Source organism: Siniperca chuatsi, linkage group LG19 (genome assembly GCF_020085105.1).
Source record: "Siniperca chuatsi isolate FFG_IHB_CAS linkage group LG19, ASM2008510v1, whole genome shotgun sequence".
In the NCBI taxonomy this organism is placed as follows: Eukaryota; Metazoa; Chordata; class Actinopteri; order Centrarchiformes; family Sinipercidae; genus Siniperca; species Siniperca chuatsi.
Genome location: NC_058060.1, coordinates 8,492,086 through 8,513,841, shown reverse-complemented (window position 1 = coordinate 8,513,841; position 21,756 = coordinate 8,492,086). Strand labels below are relative to the sequence as shown.

Here is a 21,756-nt window from a genome sequence, read left to right as displayed (position 1 = left end):
AATTTGTTTTCTTTGCCTGAACTTTAAGTACAATTTCTCACTGCCGAGCTCCAAAAAGCCAAGAGGGACTATTACGAGGTAATTACTAATCATGCTAATGTGCTAAAGTTGTGCAATTCCTTTTCCTTGGTCATTTTATCAGCTGTTCCCAGGAGACCACAGTCAGGAGTAACCTTTTTTTTCCCCTCAGCTAAACGTTCAGTCAGTTAGAGGACGCTGTGTCCTAAACCGCTGAGTCCTCCGCCGCTACCCTTAATCAGGAAGAGCCTGTAAATTCACAAAGCCATGCATGCGCACACAGAGGAGCGCTGCGCTGTTTCCATCGGCAGTGACCTTCATTAACCTCATAAATGCCAGCGGTGTTTTTGTCGCAAGCTCCTAATGCGGTTATCAGCACAAACACAAACAAATGTGACAGAAGTGTTTCAGGGCTAAAACTAGAGCTTTACATCTGAAATACATCTCTTTTTTTCCCCCCTCCCACAACACATAGGCTGTGTGACATTGGGCTGTCCCAACATGGAAACCAGCATCAGTAACTACTTTGTTCCAACACACACACACACACACACACACACACACCCTCCTGCTGTGAATAAACCCACATTAGCAAATTGGTGGCATGGACAACTTGCAACAAGACGAGCAAGATGTGCATTTCTTTAAGTCCTCTTCCTGTCTGTGTCCTGATGCACTAGGATTTTATTTATGAATGGATTCTGAATGTAAATCCAGGCCACTGCTGAGAATATACTGGACTGTTACAAAGCATATGTACAGGTTTACAGGCACTGTTACACTGTTGCGCACCAAGCACAGAAAAACTGAGACACTGACATTGCTAAACACGTTCCTAAAAATGAATGAAATAACTGCCAGACACAGATCAGCCTCTTCCACTGCATTCATTTTCACCTGAACTGCACAACACAGTGCACCACAATGAGCAGCAGCACTCCACTACAGATTCTACATAGAGTATTTGGACTGTGTATACCATTATAGCTTGAGTGTAACTATTTTTCAATGAGATCTCAGTGCAGTGTTACCTGGCACTGAGCAGATCCCTGACTATTTTTTACTTTCTTTTATTACACACTTCTAGCTTTTTGGACTGCATTTAAAAAGAGACCTATTTTATAAATTTGTATTAATTTTTACCCTTTGTAATTCTATTGTTGCTTTAAAAATTTTACAACTGCAATTTTACTTGAACTTTTATGGGGTTGATAAAACGATATTAACTCCTCATTAAAAAAGAGGACTTTAAAGTACCTTCATTACAACTACAGCTACAAAGATCCGTCTCATAAGGTTGAATGCCAATTTTAGCAGCATTTGTAAGCTATAAGAGCTTTTAAATGAGTACAAGCCAATGAAGAAACCTGCAAGAGACCAAATAATCAGAATTTGTTGAATGCAAAATGGCTTAAATTTTTTTTTTTTTTTACTATGTGGAATAAAAACATTTATTGAAAATCAAGACATTTGCAAAGCCTGACAAGCGCAGACAAACAAACTGTCCTGACAGATAGCAAGGTAGAGGAATGATGAGATGAAAATAACTGGATATTTTGTACAATATATTAGTTTTCAAATACTGCTTAGCCACTTTACATTTCATGCTCCTCGAAAGGCTGAAAAAAAACAAAACAAAAAAAAATACTCTGACAGAATCAAAAATGCATGTCATCAAACTAAAAGCTACTTTTGTTGTTCCTAAATACATTACAATACATGACATTTTGGAGATTCAAGGTTTTCAGTTACAATTATAGAGAGTTCTGTTTCAAGTGCAGCAACCAGTAATTATTTAAAAACAACACAGATTTTGGATTTTACTAAAAACAGTAAAATCCTAATGGAGGTTCTGTCTTCCTCGGCCTCGGATCCCCATCCTGACCTTTGCCCTCAGCTCGATACAGCCTTTATCACGGTCACCAGCCTTAACAGGGAAGCGGATGACACAGTATAGCCAGAGTTTCCTCTCGCTCTTCCCTCAGCTGCATGTCAGACAGTCTGAGCTGCTGCCCCCCCCCCCCCAACTTTCATGACCATCCCAACAGCCCACACTCAACCCCTCTGCCGCCACCTCGCTAGGAACGAGAGCGTAAACAGTAATTGCTACATAAATTATGTTACACTCTGTGTTTTTTACATTTCCCCCTCGGCGCTCTTGATGATACGCTGATATACTGTACTGTCCGCTGAGAGTACAGGGTGATAAGTGTGGTTGTAAAAAATAATGTTGGTCTATAAATCTCTGCTGTGCTTATTTTTGTTCATAAAAAAACACATTGAAGATAAAGGACAAGGAATATGTTTTACATATGCCACAGTTTAAGGTAGGAGAAAGGAAAAAAGGTCATGTTACACTAATGGTTGACACGTATGATTTTACAGACAGTGACTATATTCACCATATGTTCCTGTACATCCCTGGATTGTCACACACCTCCAAAAGGATTATATTTGTGGCACAGACATCCCTGAGGGACATAACCGTAAATCACAAGGCTCTGATTAATTAAGAGGCAGATACACAGCATGTCCATGAATACTTCGAGGAGCGACGACATTGGTCAAACACTGCCCTTAAGGGAGAGCAAGCAAATGCAGAGCGAGGCATACATCCGCAGAGCTGACAGGAGCGCTGGAACCTGAACAATACGAAGCGGCGGCGTTTGGCAAACTGCAAGCGAAGAGCAGCAGAGAGAGCTAAAAACACAGCTGATGAATTTAGTAAGTGTGTGATTTCTAGAAGTTCTGAGCAGAGGCGAGCCTGGGTGACAAGAAATGTAAGCAAACAAATCTCTTGACCTGTAATCTTCATTCTCTAGTTACTTGTTTTGCACTCTGCAGCTGTCCAAAAATGAACAAATGCAAAGAGGAGTTTGGTGGGGGGAGGGGAGAAATTAATAGTTGCGGCGAGGAATCTGCTTACAATCTTTTGAATACACACATAGGTTTTAGTGAGTCCATCTACAAATAATCTGCAGCCTTTTCAAGGGATAAAGCCCAAATGCCATGCAATAATCCCTCTGAGGTCCATAATAATAATTGTGTGAAATCTCAAGATGATGATCAGTTGGCATTTGAGATGAAGGATAGTAACGATAAAAAAAAAAACAAATCCCATCCAGCTTTGCGGAATTTGTGGTCGAGTTTCAATTAGGAAAAAATAAAAAAAATCCTTCAATCATAAACTGTGCTCTTATTTTGACAGCTTCAGAAACATTTACAATTCTGTATTTCTGAGAGCTCCTTGGACTACTATCCCCCCCTCCCCCCAAAAAAAACCCCCACAGAGAGCAAAACATTCAGACAGAAAGAACAGATCTGACTGAACGTTTCAGCTGCTGGAGCACAGTGAGCCCACCTCCTGCAGCTTTGGAGGAGTCAGCGGCCATCAGCACTTCCCAAAGACACAGTTCATTTACAAGCCGGTCCCTGAACTGGCCCCTAATGTCCCGTGTTATCAGAATGAATCAGCAGCACTGATAAATTAGCCGTTCGGAAACACGCTGCGAAGGCCTGTCAGCTAATGTGCGCGCGTTTGTGTGATAGTCATATGCAATGCTTAATGTTGTGGAACCAATTCTGTCGTTTCCATTATGTAAATACATTTGCCTCAGCACTATATTTTATGTATTGTCTCCCTTGTCTCAATTACTTGGGTTATTAAAAATCAAGAGGTTATGGAAATGAGGTGCAGTTGTCTGTTTGTCGTTTGATGACAAGTGCAAAGTGTTCATGAAAGCTCGTTATGCATTCATTTGCAGGCGGATACGTCAACACGCTCCGAGCGTTCATCCATATTCCACAATGCAATGGGGTGGCACGTTAGTATCTTCAAGCATAAACAACATAAACAGTTGTGTTATCATCTGTTATACATATAAATAATTAAATCTAAATGTGTCATTGCTATTTTATTTAGATCTCTGCTCTCTAGAAAAAAAGCAACATCTTTCTGTGAGTGTTTGTGGCCTGTGCCAGAGCAAATAAGGGTTTGCTGCTTCACTTTGGGGAACTTACTGTTAATTAGCCAAAATACTTTAGGAAATAATCAAGCCAACTAAATCAGGGAGAATCTCTTCAGAGGAGTATCCAAGCTTTAACTGACATATCAAAACAACTTCTCAACTTCTTCATCTTTTTTAAAAACGCCATTTTCTCCCCATTCTTCTTTCACTGCGAGGCACAATATGAAATGCGTTGGTGTAAAATTCCTCGGCATTCACAGGTTCATTTTAACAATGAACAAGACTCTGTAGAGAATTGTGACCCCTTTTTAAATAAACAGAAATCACCAAATCTCAAAGTGAGAGGTGGTGAGATGTGCGGTCAGTCAACGCTGGAAATTATTATTGTTTTCAGTAAAAGCATAAATGTACAGCTGTATCACTGGCAGAGAATCCCTGCAGGTTGCAGGCGCTAAAACTACACAGGGGATTTGTTTACCATCAGCCCCGGTCAGCATCTGTTTCAGTACAGCTGAGGAGAAAATGTTTCCTTTTCTGTTTTGATTACAGATATAATTGTTCTATGGTATGTCTTAGAGTCTTAGTACACTGACTTGATACACACTGCTTCATTAGGAACACTTCTACTCTATGCAGTTTGAGAGATTTTAATTCAAAAATACACAGAAATAAAAATAGTGACATGAAATTAAATATTATTCTGAAGTACTAAGCAACTAATGGGATTTTTCTTCTGGCTTTCTCTCCTTGTTGAAGGCCCAGAAGTGTTTCTGAAACTTGAGACGTTTTAGTGTTCCGTATGGTTGAATTAAGTACAGCAGAGCGCTGGACTAAAAATATGTTTATATGGAGACAAAAGAAAAAGACAGAAGCTCTAAGAAATGATTAGGAATATCACTACTGAATTTCAGTATCGTACAGCAGTGACATCTTTAAAAACCTGCAGTAGTATCACAGTGCATGTGCCACATGGCTTATGCTTGAACCTATTGGTTTTAATATTGGAGGTCACTAATAGAAACTGATTTAGTAATCTTGTTCAAATTCTGGAAGAAATCTGTGTTGTTTTCAGTGAGGAAGTTAAACGGGGTCAGGTCCTTTTTGGATGCATCAAAAATCAGGTGTTAAATAGGAAAAACACGCCGCTTTTCTTGATAAGCCCACGTTCAAACTTGTATCAAAGCAAATGAGTCGTTTAATTGTGACATTGTCCTCGTCCTGTTAGAGACGACGGAGCTTCTTTTGTTTGTTTGTTTGTTTGTTTTTAAAGGACAATAAACGCAGCAGCAACTAAACTTTCCGAGGAGAAAAGACAATGCGTCATTGAAAGCCGACGGCACATCGAAACAGAAATCATGTCTTCATGTTGGTTGTTTCAGAATTTCCAGATGCACGAACTACAGCCGCCGCAGAGCGTGCTGCGCGGAGGCTGGAGCAGCGCGGGGGGCGCCGGGGCTGCCGTGCGCTCCGATGCCCCGCCAAGGTGCGCACGACCTCCGCTCACGCTGGGAAGAAAAGACACGAAAAGGAAAAGAAGTGTCGTAAAGTTTTACCTTTTCTCTTCGACCGTCTCCTCCTTCTCCTTTTCAGCTTGCATTTGACCTGGCCGCTCTGAGCCCCCGCGCGGCTGTTGTTTCCAAGTACGGATGCCATCAGCGCAGCCTTTGGAGCGCAGCGCAGGGATAACTTGGACTCGGCGGCTCGACTCTCCTTTGTACTTGTCTCGCTTCTGCCTCCGTTGCTCTCTGATAACGCAGCGTCCTTTTGACGTAGACTCGGACTATATTTTCGGCTCTCCCTCTTTTTTTTTTTTATCCCTCCAAACCAAGGGGGAGCGCGTCTTGCTGTTCCTATATCACCTCTGAAACTCCAGCTCGCCTCCGGCTCACGGAGAGACTGTTCGCAGCGCAGCGTGGCGTGGCGGCTCCCGGCTGCACTGATACCGGCGCCCTGCCTACTCCGCTCCTCTCCCGACAGTTTTCCGCGCCTCTGCAGAAATGTTGGCATCAGCCACTTTGAATTCAATCATGCAGGACGCCTATCTATTTGCTGCCGAGCTTTCTAATTAGGGTCCAATCGTGGCTGTCTGGGAGGTGTGACATCACCAGCGACACCCACCAACTCACACCCCTTATTCACCCGCAGCTTTTTTTAAATGTTTGTTACATTTCGACTTGTTCCTCACACTTTTTCCTTCACTTTTTTTTCCCACACTGCAGGGGAAGCGTGTTCTCCTCCGCGCGCGGGGTTGTTCAAGGGCACTTCAGCAGGTCGGATGTTTAGCAGCATGAGGGACTTCAGTATGGTTATCCTTGCTGGCGGACTGTTTCCATACTTACTGTATGCCACCTTGCTGCAAACTCACCACCATCCCGAGGCTGAAAGAACAGGGTGATGTGGTATTTTGGACATAAGAGGGGGAAAAACACTAATTCTCCTCTGTTGGATGAATCCTTCTCCTCGCTCTCCTTGTTTGTTTACTGAGATTTGGATTCATTCTTTTCTTGCAGCATCTCAAATAAATTCCCCCTCACTCTCAGTTCCAAAGTCACTGACTAAACTCCACAAAGAGAGATTACTCTATGTTCAATTAGCACGCACACAATAACAACTCAGTTACATCAAAAACATCATTGATATACTGTTTGAGTCACATTCTGTTCAATTTTCCAGCTTTATAATTACACTAGCCTCCTAATTACAAAATATATGACCAAATATGTCTTCTCTTATTTTGAAAATCCTGTTTGGAAGTTGCAGGTGACCTTCAGCAGGAGGCAAAAAAACTCTACTGACAGTGTGTTGCGGCCACAAAGTTTGAAGATTGTGACATTTTGGCATTTTTGTGTGAAAGTGCAGTGTCGAGGCTTTCAGAAAGCATTTGTGGCGTTCCTAGCTGGAGGTTGTTGTTTTATTCCCCCGGCCTCGACTGCGGAAGGTCAGGTGTGTGTTGGGAGGAGGCGCCATGGTACTGCCCGGCATATTCAGGGCCAGTGCAGGGAAAACAAAATGCAGAATTGTTAGGGCCTTATCAAAAAAAAAACAACACAATTTTGTTTTCTGTGGCTGCTTAGCTGTTTCACTCTCCTTAAGTTTGTGTTTTTGTATGTGCAGTTATTGAATAAAAGAAAGAATATGTAAAACATTCTTCTATTGGCCTGTAAATGCTGTTATTTTCCCTAAAAACATCTCCTTCACCCTCACCAGCTCTCATCCATTTTGATGTTACAAAAAGAGAAAAACAATGCATTTGCAGAAAAACCACCAGGACCCCATTTGCTGATGTCAGATTGAAAAGTCACTTTGAGGCTCTGTTGTTGGGTGGAAACATTTCCTCCTGGCCCGAGGGGCAGATAGAGGAGAGCGAGGAGCGCGAGGGTGCCAGGGCCGTCCACCAGGCTGCAGCCTGCCCTCAGGACGCCCACAAATATCCATGTAAATTGCAGTTTAAGAGAAATCAATACAAGTGACAAGCTGCCAATGCCACTATCTGGGGCAGTCGTGACGGTGTGTGTGTGTGTGTGTGAACATACACAGATAACAGCAAACAGGCTGGGTGGGGCCGAGTTACAGATTAGAGACACGCGAATGTGCGCGCAGATACACAGCAAGGTCAGTAGTTGTTGGATGGATTCCAAGTGCCACTAAGGGCTTGGAGCTAACCTGGATTATCACTCACCATATTACGTTCTTCTACATATGGGTCGTTTGTTCAAAGTATCGGGGTTGTGTAACCTGGGGCTTCACGCCCCCTCTGTGTTCTTCAAACACAATGCTGCACTATTTGCTTTTAAGAAAAACGCTCTCCACGCGGCCTTGTAATAGTGTTCTACTTTAGCAAAAAAAAAAAAAAAATCCATGTTTTAGCATTTCTGACAAGTTTGTTGCAGGTAAACAGATACGCAGCAAATTGCATTAGAGAGATATAAGTTTAATTCATCAGAATTAGAGATATGTTTAACTTCCTGTATGACAGTTGTAAATATCAGTCAAAATGGATTTCTAAGGTTAAATACATTCTTGAATTAGGGTTATTATATTTATGGTATGACTGTAAAAAAGTACCTCAATAGCAGCTTGTATTAGAACCCTGCTGCCTCGTGCACCAAGTTCATAACTTTCTGTTAAAAAATCTCAACTAATAAGTCTGAAGCCCAATCAAAAATAACCCTGATGACATGATGAAATGGTTTCACAGGCTGAGTAGTACTTGTTAATGTATAAAATCAGCGGTGTGTCCCTTTAAGATTGAATTTTTTTTTTGCATAGCCCTGTGTACAGAACTAATCTGTCTAAATTTAGGTGTGGTAGTCATAACCTGCCAATTTCAAAGACGAGCTATTTATGTGACTACGCTCTTCGGCCGTGTACTGTAACGAGTATTATTGTAGATTAGTTTGTCCCAGCTTCTATGAAGAGAGAAACAGATTAGTTAAACGATACTAAAGAATCAAACCAAGCACTCTTGCTAAGTTTGTTAAAATAATAATGGCTACTTTTAAAGTAACTGATTGAATGTTTTCTCATTTCATGTATATGAATGTATTCATTGACGTATCATTTTCATTGTATATTTTCATTGCAAGTGTGGGGCAAAGCAAAAAGGGAGTGGTGCCACTGAATTTACACTATGTTTTATTTCAGGAATCGGTCATGAACTAATACAGCCTGTGTGTTAGAGAATGTTAATGTAGTGGCTCAGTTAAAATGTAGTCTTTAAAAATATATTTGACAACTCCTATGTTTCTGTGTTTACTTCCTAGAATTATTTAGCCAAACACTTGGCATTAGTTTGATGTCATATCTACGGATTAAAGAGTTAGATTTAAATTGAGATTACAGCAAACACGTGGCAACAACTCCTCTTTTTTCCCCATCATCAAATCAGACACCTGCAATCTAAGATAAGGAGGCCAATCAGTACGCTGTTCAGACACATTCATTTTCTGCACTTTTGATTTTTATTTTTTTTATTTTTTTACATTTGATGGCATATGGCTGTCTAGAAATGGAAATTGTTGGGTTTACATGCCTCTCAGAGTGCATTTCATTTTTATTGCTGTTTTCATTATTAGAATAATTTATATAACACTCAGTGTTCAGGTAGTGTCTCCATGGTAATACATCTGTTGCTTTCTAATCAAAATACTCTAATTAACTGTTATTTTTCTTTAATCACAGTTGAGAAAGACCACACGTCAACATTAAGCAGAGCTTTAGCCTCGAAAAGAAAGCTGCCTTGCCTCTTGAGAAGTCAGACATATTTATAGTTTTGTCTGTGACACCTATTATATTTTATGACCTCTGTTTATACGATTGTTAGGTTTTTTGAAATGTTTTTCGCCCACAAGACGTCCCATTTTGCTTCCAGAACTGTCATCTTGTAACGGATTTAATGAAAAAAGGAAACAAATATGATCAATTACCCAAAACATTCTCTTTTAAAATCTGACAAATCCAGCAATACAAAGTTCTCTCTGCCTGATAGAAATGTTGCATGCACACTGTGCAGGTAATGAGCATAGACTAGTCTATGGTAATGAGCGTGTGAGTGGATGCAAACAGGCTGTAATGTGGGAATGTGTTACATGTGCACTATGCTCCCCCTTTATGCTGGGAGATGTTCCAAATGTAAATAACTAAAAGTGGGATTGTTGTTTCAGTCAGCACCATCAGACCTGTAGCAAACACTGTCACTACTGCTAGAGCTACAATAGCTAGGAAGCTCATCCACTCATAACGGACAAGCGTCGATTTTAGCTGGAACTTAAATGAACTTAAAAGAATTAGTCATTTTTAATTGGTATGTCCATTCATCCATTTTCTGCGGCTTATCCGAGTCCAGTCACATAAGTACTGAAAAAAAATGTAATATAATAATAGTTCCAGGCCGAATCATCCCTACAGGTTTTCCATCATACGGTCATATCTTGGTCAGTGAGATTGTGAAACAGGTATTACATTGCAGTCTATGGGGTATTAAAAAGGTCTTAAAATTGAACTTGAACCCCGAATCACTCAGCATTGATTTGCTATTTGTTTTCCTACGTTATACAACTTTGCACACTTCAGGCCTGTATCAAAATTAGTAAAGCAATTCAGATAGATTTACGTATGTTTTACAGCTGAATAGCGCAGCATTAAGAAAATATACAGTAACCTGCTGGTTTTCTGTTACATTGTGTACAGTGTTCTGTAGTATTTTCAGTAACACACATAGTAGTGCCAGAGTGGAGCTGTTGCAGGAAAGTCTGGACAGGATTTAGACAGTCTTCAACGTCAGCATTAAAGCCCCTCAAGACATGATTAAAAATCCAACATTTCTTTTCTTTAAAGAGTGACTTGACACTAAATCCCCAGGGCACTCCGCCCTCAAACTGCGAGGCGACGTTACGTTCACCCCCACACATAAATACAGGGCGGTCAAGGGTACGTGTAAGCAACAATCAATTTGACAAACATCTTTAGGTATTATTTATCAAGCGTTTAACAACACGTTGGTGTGTGGAAGTTTGTGACATCGTGTTTTTCCAACTGAGCCCCTCCTGCTTCAAATCATTAAGAAGAACGCAGGCGCCCCATCATTCAGCTGATCGGGGAAATAGGTTTTCTGGCACTTTTTTTTCCCAACCAATAGCAGCCACTTTTTGTGGCTCAGTGGGTCACGCGCTCACAAGGCTGTGTGGTCAGTTTTTGTAAAGGAGCATAGCGGGGAGTTTTTGACAGCTGTCATTCCAGGAGCAAACATCTGGATTTAAAGCCGATACCTAGTCCTGATTTCAATTCTGTAGATTTCGACTCAAGGCATAGCCTAGATTACTTTCCTTCTACTTTCAGAATGTAGATCATCTTATATTATTATTATGTCTTTTATTGTGGCGATCCCTGAAAGGGAACAGCCGAAAGGAAAAGAAGAAGAAGAAGAAATCTTTTATTTAACTTACTGACTACCACATGACTTGAGTTGAGGCGCATCTGCACACATAGTAGCCTATATCCATAGTCCAATTAAGAATCATATTATGATGCTTGCATGGAACATAAATAACCTGGTATATACATACATGAAACGAAGAGTCTGCCTATAGACTCCTCTCAGCGTCAGGTGTTAAGTGCAGTATGATCAGTGGGTTATTTTATCTGACGAAGTAGATCTGTAGTAGTAGAACAGAAACAACAAAAAAATAAATAATCACGTGTAAGAATTTGGCATGCTTGGAATCTCCACAATCAACATATAAGATCTACATAAAGAAAAATAAGCTTCTGCATGCAGATTCCACCAAGAAACAGATGCATCAAACAGGTGGCAGGCATTTTTAATAAGCAACACACTTCAAAAATTGAATTGTCAGGATATTGCAGGAATGAGAAAAAATTCAAGTGGTGTCGGCACGAGGAGAAGAAGTGACATTTGTGACAAGCTGTTTTTGCAAATGAATCAGAAATCTGGGTCCAGCTGTGAATATAATCTGACTACATCTAGAAACAAGATAAACAAATGTTTAACAGCAGGTGAAAAACTGGCTTTTGGCTGTCTTCCTCCGCGTTTCTAAACTTTATACTTTTAGTTTCCAGACGCTGTTAGTGCAAAGACGGCCGGCAGAATAAAAGAGGACGACAAGCGAGGACATCTGTGACAGGAAACTGACTCCACAGCTTTTCAAAATACTTATATGGCCTTCCCACCAGTGGCAATGAGCAAACAGAAGCAATACTGCAAAGTTGGAATTGCACCAGAAAATGCTTTTTTTTGTGTGTTTAATGTCAGGAATTTGAGCAAACTATGCCTTAATGTACCTTGCAAACATTACCAATACAAAGCACACTAATTGCTTGTTGCAAACTCCCACACCTCATTTCAAGGTTGCATTCCCTGGCCGTATTTAAACTTTGAAAGTGACATTGAATATTTCATTTTACAGCACGTAGTTACAGCCAGGGGGGCTAAATTTTTGCTGCCACTGATGAAGTGCCGCCAATGTACCTTTACTTCAGCAACAATCTCCTTTGGAAGACTTTTTCTTTTCTCTCTCAACCTCACCCCACCCCTCTTAAGTGACACCCATTAATCACATTAGGTCTTTGGGAGAATTGTCTGCTGAGCGTCAAGTCTTGGCTGACCCCAACATTTGGAGAGTGAAGATAAAGACATTGCACTGACAGCTCTGAAATAGCCCCTTTTTTCGCGGGTCAGCATTCAGGGGAATATGAATATTATTAAACATAAAAAGAGGGGGAAAACAATTGAGTTCTTACTTCAGAGGAGCTGAATGACATTGGGAAATCTCAGTGTTTCTGCTGCTGCGGACAGATTGCCTGGGTAGGTTTCACATTAACGTACTGGTAGCAAAAGGCTTCACATGCGGACATGATATGTGCAAATGTATGTGTGAAGAAGACCATCATTAAAGTCTATCTCCTTAATGTTATTGCTGTATTAGTTAGTCTTTAAGCAAGCATCTCCCGGCATACAGGCTACTAAAATATTCAGAGTCCACGATTGTGCAGATCAATGGTGTGTGTGTTTAATATTGGATTCCTTAATTTCTGAAAGCACTGAATATTATAGCGCTCTTCATGAGTCTACATTCCAATCAAAATGTCTCTCTGAATAGGAACTAACATCATTGCCCTTAATGTCACGTAACATTATCAGCTCTGTGGTTTAGTACAATGGAGCCATTGTGTTCTGTGGTGAGGGGGGCTTATCAGTGAAAGACAGGAAAGGAGAAAGGAGCGAATGAATAGAATAAAAGTAAATTTGATCTCTGTTTAGCAAAGGAGAGATTTCTCAAAATAGTTCTTCACAATGCTGGACTCAGACACCTCGTTCAACTGAAATAAATTGTTATTGCTAAGACATCAGTTTATATATATATATATATATATATATATATATATATATATAGTATTTGTTTTAACTTGTTGGTCAGAATTGTGGCTACCAAAAAGGATGGAAAGAGTACTTGAATGTTTTACTCAAGTAAAAATACTGTTCTCTCCTTTCTTTTATTCCATTCTCACACAGTTTATCATGACTTTTTTGTGTGACTTTTGCTCTTGTGTCTGAGTTTTGAAATATAGCAAAGTATAATACTTGAGATAAAAAAAATACTGGGGTAAAAGAAAAATGACTGATTTTTAAAAATACTCAGAACAGTACAAGCTACCAAAAAGAAGAATATTAACGTTTACTTAATAGTAGTACTTAATAGTTTTACTTGCCGTGACAGTGCGGTTCTCCCGGGGGCTGTGAATTTTTGGTTCCGATTGACAATGTCTGTACTGTAATTTTATTAGTTCAATCTCTGCGTGGGTGGGCACTAAAAGGGGTTCATAATATCACTTCATTTCCAACGAAACATACAGGCAGTTAAACCAGCCGGGCACCGACAGTGTTAGCCATTGCTACGTTACTCCATTACTTCGTACGTTACTTACTTCATGTTGTGATTCTAAGTATAGGGTAATAGACGTTATAGGACTACCTGTTGCTGTGAATTTTTAACAGTTTGGTCATTTGCCATATCTAGACCATGAAAGAGAGACAGCTAACGCTAGCTACATCTCCCTAGTTTGTATAATGGGGGATGAGCACAGCACTGAGTGTGCAGGAACTGCCGATGATTCAGCAGGTGTTGACCTAACATGATCGAAAAGTGACGTCCAGTGGGAATCGATGCTAATGTTAACATTAGCTAACTTTCCAAGTGGAAGCTACTGAGCCTAGCTTGCTAGCTGCCACTTTCCAAGTGGGTCATCCCAAATGTTTAATGTTGTACGGGACAGATGTCTTAAATCAGTCAACCTCGGCCACAGGAAACACTCGAGGCTTTAAAGTCACAGTTAAATAGCAGTTAGAGCATCTTCAGCTTCTGTATTGTGACATATTTCAGAGTGAAGTGGAATATGTGGGCAGTGTTTAGTTGCAAGAGGGAGGAAGATGGAGAAATAAATAAATTAGACCTCAATCTCATTCTTTGGAAATGTAAAGAAAGCCTTTTGCCAACTGAACCCAAACACACACCGCTCTGCTAGCTGCTACAACCCACAAGCTAACGATCAAGTGCAGTTTTATATATTGGAAGGGTCAGCTGGTCGCCCCAAATCGCATTTTACTGGATACATTTATATAAATTCCCCTGAATTCAAGATGAGTCATATAAGCAGAAGAAAAGAGGTAGATTTTGCTTTAAAAAGACTGTATACTAAAAATACTTTTTAGTATACACTGTGTCAATTTAATACAATTGACACAGTGACAAACTGTTTTATCATTTAAAAAAAGAAAGAAAAATATGCGCAGTAGCTGCAGTGTTCATAGTTTATATTTCCTTACACAAAAAGTGAGAATTTGGATAATATGAGTACATGAAATAATGTGTTCGGTGTTTCTTTGTTTTATCAATATTGACACAAGAGACCAAGAGCTCATGCTACATATTTTCATGCTCGTTCCTCTTGTAGTTTGTGTTTTCAGGTGGATGGAGAGTTATATCTGCACAGACAGATGGAGAAAACCATTGTGGAGCTCCTGAAGGTAAAGTTGCCAGATCTGATCAGGCTGAATTCTGCAGCCGGGGGTAAAATGATGTACAGCTACGTTCAGGTTTTGTTTTGCTCATTGGTGTCAGGCAGGTAGAGTGCTGGAAACCTCCCCCCCGACCTGACCTCCCTGTCGGCAGATTTCATATATTTCATGAAAGTTAAAAATACCTCTCTAAAGCTCTGTTGTGGACACACCACATCTTTCCTGGCACTACGTTTGTCGTACACCTCATGTAGGCATTATGAGCTGTTCTGGTTTTGACCTGACAACATAGCGAGGGACAAGGACGCAAGTAAAAAAAAAAAAAAAAAAAAGAAAACAAATCAAATGTCAGCAGAGCTTAGTTCTGATCAAACATCCTGTTCCAACTGATAGCACCCCGGACGCTTGAGCCGCTCGGGAACTGGCAGTAATTGAAAATGAGCAAAACAAAATCAAATAAACTCTGGTGCTCTCATGCATGTCTGATTAAAAAAAATTGAATAGGTTTCATCTCTAAACCTGCTTTTAAATAACCCATAATTGCACACTCACACATACATGCTTGGATACCACATATTCACAAGCAACACCGTCAATATGACCACATGAGGAAATTAGTAAACAGAAGCTTATCATTTTCCAAAAGATCCTAAAGGCCTTGAAGCTCAGCTGTATCCCATTTTGAAGACAGAGATTAATTGCCTCCTTTCCGCCCCGACAGTAATCCTTGAAACTGCCTCTGCTTGGTGCAACAGCATCTCAGCCAGCCTCCACTCCTCTCACACACACACACACCAAGGATACCACCACATAAAGTCAAACAGGCCCTCCCCTACCACAACACACACATACGCTTTATTACATCACTAATATCCAGCCCATTAGCACTTTAAAGCCAGCATCCAGAATTACTTTAAGTCTCGCAGGCGTTTGAAGTATCACAGAGTCGTGGAAAGTAACAAAGTAACAATGATGCTTTGCTCGTGTTGCTTGGCTCGGCACGGAGTAGTTTGTTAATCTCACAATGCAGGGAGAATTGGTAGCTTGGGTACGGCGAGTCTTAGCACTTGTGGATTGCTGCTCCGTCTCCAACTCTAATACCTCACGGAATAAAACGGAGACCAGAAACGCTACATTTGTTGTTTTCCCTGTGATATTTGCAGGTCTTAAAAAGCAAACCAGGGTTTTAATTATTTCCCTGCCTTTGTTCACAAGAGCATGCGTGTGCAGAATGGCAGCATATGGTATGCTCTGTTTTGCAAATCCTCAAGAATCCAGACCAGCGTGGGATTTATGAATGTGACAGCTGAGGTTTTGATGATTATGAGGTTGCTGATGGTCGTCAACACGGGAAAGGTTGTGCCTTCGACTCCGCAGCGCAGCATATGCTGCCCGTGGATAGCGAGAGGTCATCCAGATCTTCTGCCAGTGCCAGCCATTTCATTACACCAACAGATGGCTGCAGGGATTTTATCATTAAAATATCCTTCAGCTGAATCTTTTTCATATTATAAAAAGGTATCAAATTGACAGTCTTTTCATGGGTGACATTAACCACATTGTCACTTTTGAATTTCTACTTTCATGGAAATAAGACTAAGTAGTCAAATGATATTATTGAGTTGTTGACCAAATGAGCATCAAGCTTGTGGTTTGCACATAAAACATAATATGTATCAAGATTAATGAGGATTAGGGTTACAGGATGTTTTTCACTGCATTTGCCAGAGACGAATCAAAGGCTGACTGGAAAGCATGCAAAGCTTTTACAAACTGAATCCTCGGTTGGCAATTAACTTTGTATGCGCTGAAAACATGGCAGATTTTGATTTGGACTGAAATTACCACACTCGCTACGTGTCTGCGCTGAAATCAGCCGAGTGATTTTCCTACCACCACGGCGTCCTGTCACCGCTGCACTGGCACTGATTACAAGGCCCCATTGACCGGCGGTGCATGTGTTTCTGTCCTCCAGTGATGGCGCCGCATGAATAGGGTGTAATCAATCTTTGATCCAATCAGAGGTTGGTGTCTGGATGACTGACAGAGAGGTCTCTGTGGGGCTCTTATGAGGCCAGAGTTAAAGAGCTCCCAGGGGACCAGAGGCCATGACAAAGAGATGCTCTGAACAGCGGTGACTCACTGAAATGAACTTAGTGAGCACTGCTGAGCATCAATCTCCTCTTTCCTGTCCATCACCGCTTTAGGTCAATGGGCCCCATTTATTAACCCCAAAAGACTGTTTTTACAACATTATGTTAAATGTTACATTTTAATTTGAATGCATGAAATTAGCAGATGTCAGAGATACTTTTTAAGGTGCTAAATGCGTGTTTTCACCTCAAAGTATCGTTTTAAAACTTAACTGAAAATGCACAAGAATACATAAACAAATGAGACCATATGTGAGAGTCACTATTGCTGGAGTTTCTCAAAATGAATACATTTCTCGCAAATCCTGTTACCTTCAGCTGCAACAATGTTTACGTCTACTCCTTTTTGCACTTGTTTGCACTTAACAGTGCTAGCCATCTTTTGTGCAACCCAGCAAATCTAAAATTTGACATACAGCAAAAGCACACAATGAAAAATACAGCAAAGAGACCAATGAGGCTGCAAAAAGTTATTTACTCATGTTAAAAATGCTACACTTTAAAGCAAATACAAAAATCGTGAAACAACTATGTAAATCGTTCTCAAGTGTGTCTGGATTCACCTAAAGTTTTAGCAAAGCATTTGTTTGCAAAGCCTAATACACTGCCGTAATGGATTAAATGTTTACTTGGGCAACCAGGTGTTCAAATGACAGAGACCTTCAACTGCTTTGAATGAATGTGCCTGCAAACCTTGAGTTCCCTCAAGACAAAATGGCATTCATTCTTTGCATATTGCCCCGTAACTGGCACTGCTGGCGTACAACACAAAGCCAGGAATTATATTGTAACCTCTGTCTTCTGGATGAAAGGGATTAAACACATTTTACGGATTCTTTCGTAATGGCGTGAACATTGAAATCAATGGTGGTGTGTATCCTTGGAAGCAATATGTCTCTAAGTGCTTCAGATGGGGACTGATAATGCCAGTGTTTACATCTTAAGAGAGTTACTTTCCCAAACCAATGTGTCTGAAATCTCTTTTGGACCGGCCTTTTCTTATTCGGAGCAATCACAACTGTATCCCACCTTTTGTTTCAAAGAAATAAACTGTTTTCTGGTTTGGAAAGTCAACTCCTCCAAGTGAACAGTAGATGGTGGTAGTAAACATTTTACATGTAACTGGGACAGGGACAGCAGAATGTCAGACAGAAAACCTCTCTCCAACTGTACAGTTTATTGATTATTGTTATTTTATTAGTTTTATTTTGAGTCTTTATTATTCTAATGGGGTTATGTGAAATGTACAATAATGCATTAACCATATGCTACTTCAGTTACAGTTTGAACACATCTGCATAATGTTTTGTTTCAATTTCTACATATGTTACCTTTATTCACCCCTGTGTTAACATTTTCCAGGGATCAAAGACAAGTGTCATTACTTTCCCGTTACTCAGAATAACAATCAGGCATGAAGGCTACAGAGTGTTTGACAAAACGCAGGAAGGGAGAGACGGAGCTGCTAAATCCCCCAAGTTAAGCTCATCACCTCCTCTTCTCTGAAGCTCTAGTCTTTAATCAGGCAGGGTTTATCGCTGCGTCAGAGACCGGCAGTGTTTGAAGTTTCAAGCTTTTCCCCTCACTAAACCACACATCGAGGTGAGCAGCCGAGACTAGATCCCCGTCAAAATGGACGAAGGAGCTCACGAGCGCAGGAGGAAATTGGGTGAGAATTCAGCATGGCTGTCATTTGACATGCTAGACATGCGTGAACATGGGTGGGGTCTGTTCTTCTGTCAGAAAATCGGGCAGACAAAATGCATAAGCACACAGCGATTGGGGGGGGGGAGAGAGGAGGAGTGTATGTAGTTTCTCAAGTGCAGGGGATAAAAGCGCTGTCGATGGAAATTAAAGCGGGCAGATCAATAACTGTGGGAACCAAAGCCTCATCAGAGACAATACAGTACAAATACCAGACTCTCCATGTAATCTAAACTGAAAATGGTTTAGAACATGTTAAATTTATATCAAGTAGTGAAATGAATGAAACATCCATTCTGCTTGGGAAAGAAATGCAGATTAACAATAACCCTATCTCCTATGAATTCAGATAATTTGTAACAAAGTTTTCGACTTCAACACCTAAGGCCAGGGCTCGCATCCTGTTAGCGTGTGTGAGCCAGGGTTGACGTTTTCTGTACTTTCTTAATCTTAAAAGGTGTTATATTCAATATTTTTAAATTGACAATGTATCAAATGACTATGTGTATGTGAAAGTTTGTGACTCGTAGTGATGAACCCACAGAAAATGATCAGCTTACTGTGCAGTTCCCCTCAGCTCTACGGAGGTTTCTAGCGTCTTTCAGCACATTGTTTTGCTTTCCGTCACTCTCACCTCTTCCATCATCGTTTCCAGACGCAGCAGGCGGCAGTTTTCAGCGAAAAAGCTCTAAAAACCCACTGTACGCTACCTGCTCAGCACCAAGCGGCAGATTTAATCATTTAAATCTAGGGGTTTACGGTGCTAACGATGAACCGCAACGTCCCAGTTTGCATCTGGCCAGTGGCCCTTGTTGCATGTCATTCGCCTTCTCTATCTCATTTCCTGTCATCTCTCTACAGTCACACACGCACATAAAGACCTGAAATGCCCCAAAAATATTTTCAAAGACAAAACAAAAATGTTTTACCGATAAGTTGATTAAAAAAAATAAAAATCTGCATTATGTTTTACTATTCACAAAAAAAACAAGAATTATCCACCACATTGCTTCCTATATGAAAATCTAAATTGGGCTTTCCTTTCAGCTCTATCAAAATAGTCCTGGGGCGCCCTGATATCCTCTCTCTCCCCGTGTTTCCTGTCTCTCTACACTGTCGGTTCTTAAATAAATGGAGAAAAAAAAATCCCTACAAAAAGACCCTACAAACACTGCTAAGACTGCTTAAAATGTTCTGTTTAATGCTGTACTGTATGTATGTATACAAAAGAAAGGCCGAAAGCATCTCCATTCATGTCTTTGAATTGACAGAGCTGAGGGATGGTAAACTGGCAGGGGAATTCTCTCTTTTGCCTCTTTAGTTGGAATTGATTTCTTCAAAGGAGACGGTTGTTTTTTAATTAAAACACTGAACTGGCTAATTGTGAAATTGATTCAGGTTGTGTTTTTCACTGTGTAAAGCAATATAGTGTTGCCCTTAGAGCTATCTATATTTATCAGGGAAAGTAAAGCAGCTTGCACTCTCTGCCTGTCTTGCTCTATCTAATTCCTGCAACACACAGACAGTTTAGACCATTTAATGCTGTAATCCCGCAACTGTTCAAAATGTTTTGGAAGTTTCTCCGTAAGCTATACGTTTAACTGACAGTATGAGAGTCTTTAACTCACAACAAACCCTGTAAGCTCATCCTCAAAGTAGCTTGAAAGTCTGGATCAACAACAGGATTAAACATTGGACCAATCCGAACTTCAGGAAGTGATTTGCACTTAGTTTACATGTTGCTTCTTGGGAGCATGGACAATTGAGCTATAATTGTGCGTGATGTAGACATATTCATGATGAACTTATTGTACTTTTCCCCTGCTAGTAAGATTTATGTCGTTCCCAAGATGAAATTTCCCTTAGAAAATCGCATGACAAACCTCCACATCCGTCTTTCTTGAGAGCTAAAGTTACCTTCAGAGACGCAATATTTCAGCAGGGTGTTCTGCCACTGGATTAATCATTCGGCCTTAAATTATTCATCCCTTATCCAATCTTGAAGAACTGTCCTCAGCTCTATGTAATTCCATAATTTTGCCAAGAAAAATGGCTCGTTATGACGCTGCCTAGGGTATCCTGGCAGAGGTCCACTCGGTCTCTGTACAGCAGTTCCTCTCAGCCATTTAGCAGGGTTACTTTACTATCCAAAATACACAAGCGAATACAAGGTCCACACACGCAAGCCACACAATAAGTACTTACTGTGAGTCACATACACACAACCACCAACCCAGGTCACAGAATACGGTTTTATGTTACTTTTTAGGTGCTCTTGAGGCAGAAATAATCTCACTGGTTGAATTAAAACCAAAAGAACTGATCCAAACAGCAGGTTAAGTAGTTAGAATGAACCCAGTGACAAAAGACAATAGTTGTACATATAGAGGATGACGTATTTTTGTAGGTCAACCCGGAAGTTAGCATCGCCCTGGTTTCCTCGACAAAATGCCAATGGATTGTTGCAGAAAATAAGCTCTGTGGCAAAGAAAACCCCTATGTTCATGATTTTTGAAGCGTAAATGCAATCGCCAGAAGTAAAAAGCTAACATTAGGCTATAAACAAACTACACCACGGTTGCATGACTTTAACGTCACCACCACTAAGCTTCCAACTTGTAATTTGCTTTTATGCGCTTACCTCTTCAACAAAAGCCATTCCTCTTAGCGTGAGGTAAAATAGTTTGTAAGAGCGCGGACACAAGGATGCTGAAGGCGGACTAGTGAGTTTCATTAACCTACAAATACCTTAGTAAGATAAGAGAACAGAAGGCTGACCATCCAAAATCATGAAAGCCACTACTTTACTTTAAGTAAACTTTGCTATAATACTTTTACCTTAGTTAGGTTTAGAATGCAGAACTTTTACTTGTAGTGGAGTATTTTCAAAGTGGGGATGGTATTAGTACTTTTGCTTAAGTAATGGACCTGAATACTTCTTCCACCTCTGGTTAGCACACCCACATCCTAACTGCACCTGTGTGTTACCGGCCGAGCCTTCTCCTTTAAGGAAGGTGGCCTTGTGGGTAACCTGTGTGTGTGTGACGGAGTCCAGCGGGTTTGTTGTGAAGTGTGTAGATAACCTCAGGTTGCAGTAAAGTTATAATAGTTACTGAAAGGCTGTGTGTTGTGTTTGCTGCCACAGAAAATAAATAAATAATAATATAATAATAATAATAAAAAGTCTAACTTGGCTTAGCCCTTTAAATCAAATCCACTCAGACATCATCCAATGATGTGTCGGAAAAAATAACAATTTAAAACAAAAATGTAGAAAGTTTGAAGGAGCTACCAGCCACTACATCTACATGCGCAGCCGTTGCCATAACAATAAATACATTTCAAAAAGAGCTATGATTGGTTGGGAACCAACGTGTCT

At 40.5% G+C, this 21,756-nt stretch overlaps 1 protein-coding gene across 9 annotated transcripts in view; it reads right to left on the bottom strand.

Annotated features, from left to right (window-relative positions):
- The window catches only part of adarb2 (adenosine deaminase RNA specific B2 (inactive)), a 255,560-nt gene that overhangs the window by 186,405 nt on the left and 47,399 nt on the right, over nt 1–21,756 (bottom strand). The window contains exon 1 of one of the 9 annotated variants that reach the window (XM_044176911.1): nt 5,540–6,166. The exons of 6 other annotated variants lie outside the window; for them this stretch is intronic. In XM_044176911.1, coding sequence (XP_044032846.1) covers nt 5,540–5,993 — 454 coding nt within the window. In that variant the 5' untranslated portion in view covers nt 5,994–6,166. Of the gene's footprint in view, nt 1–5,539; nt 6,167–21,756 lie in introns of those variants that run through there. 2 more of the 9 variants (XM_044176912.1, XM_044176916.1) reach the window with 2 other exon arrangements.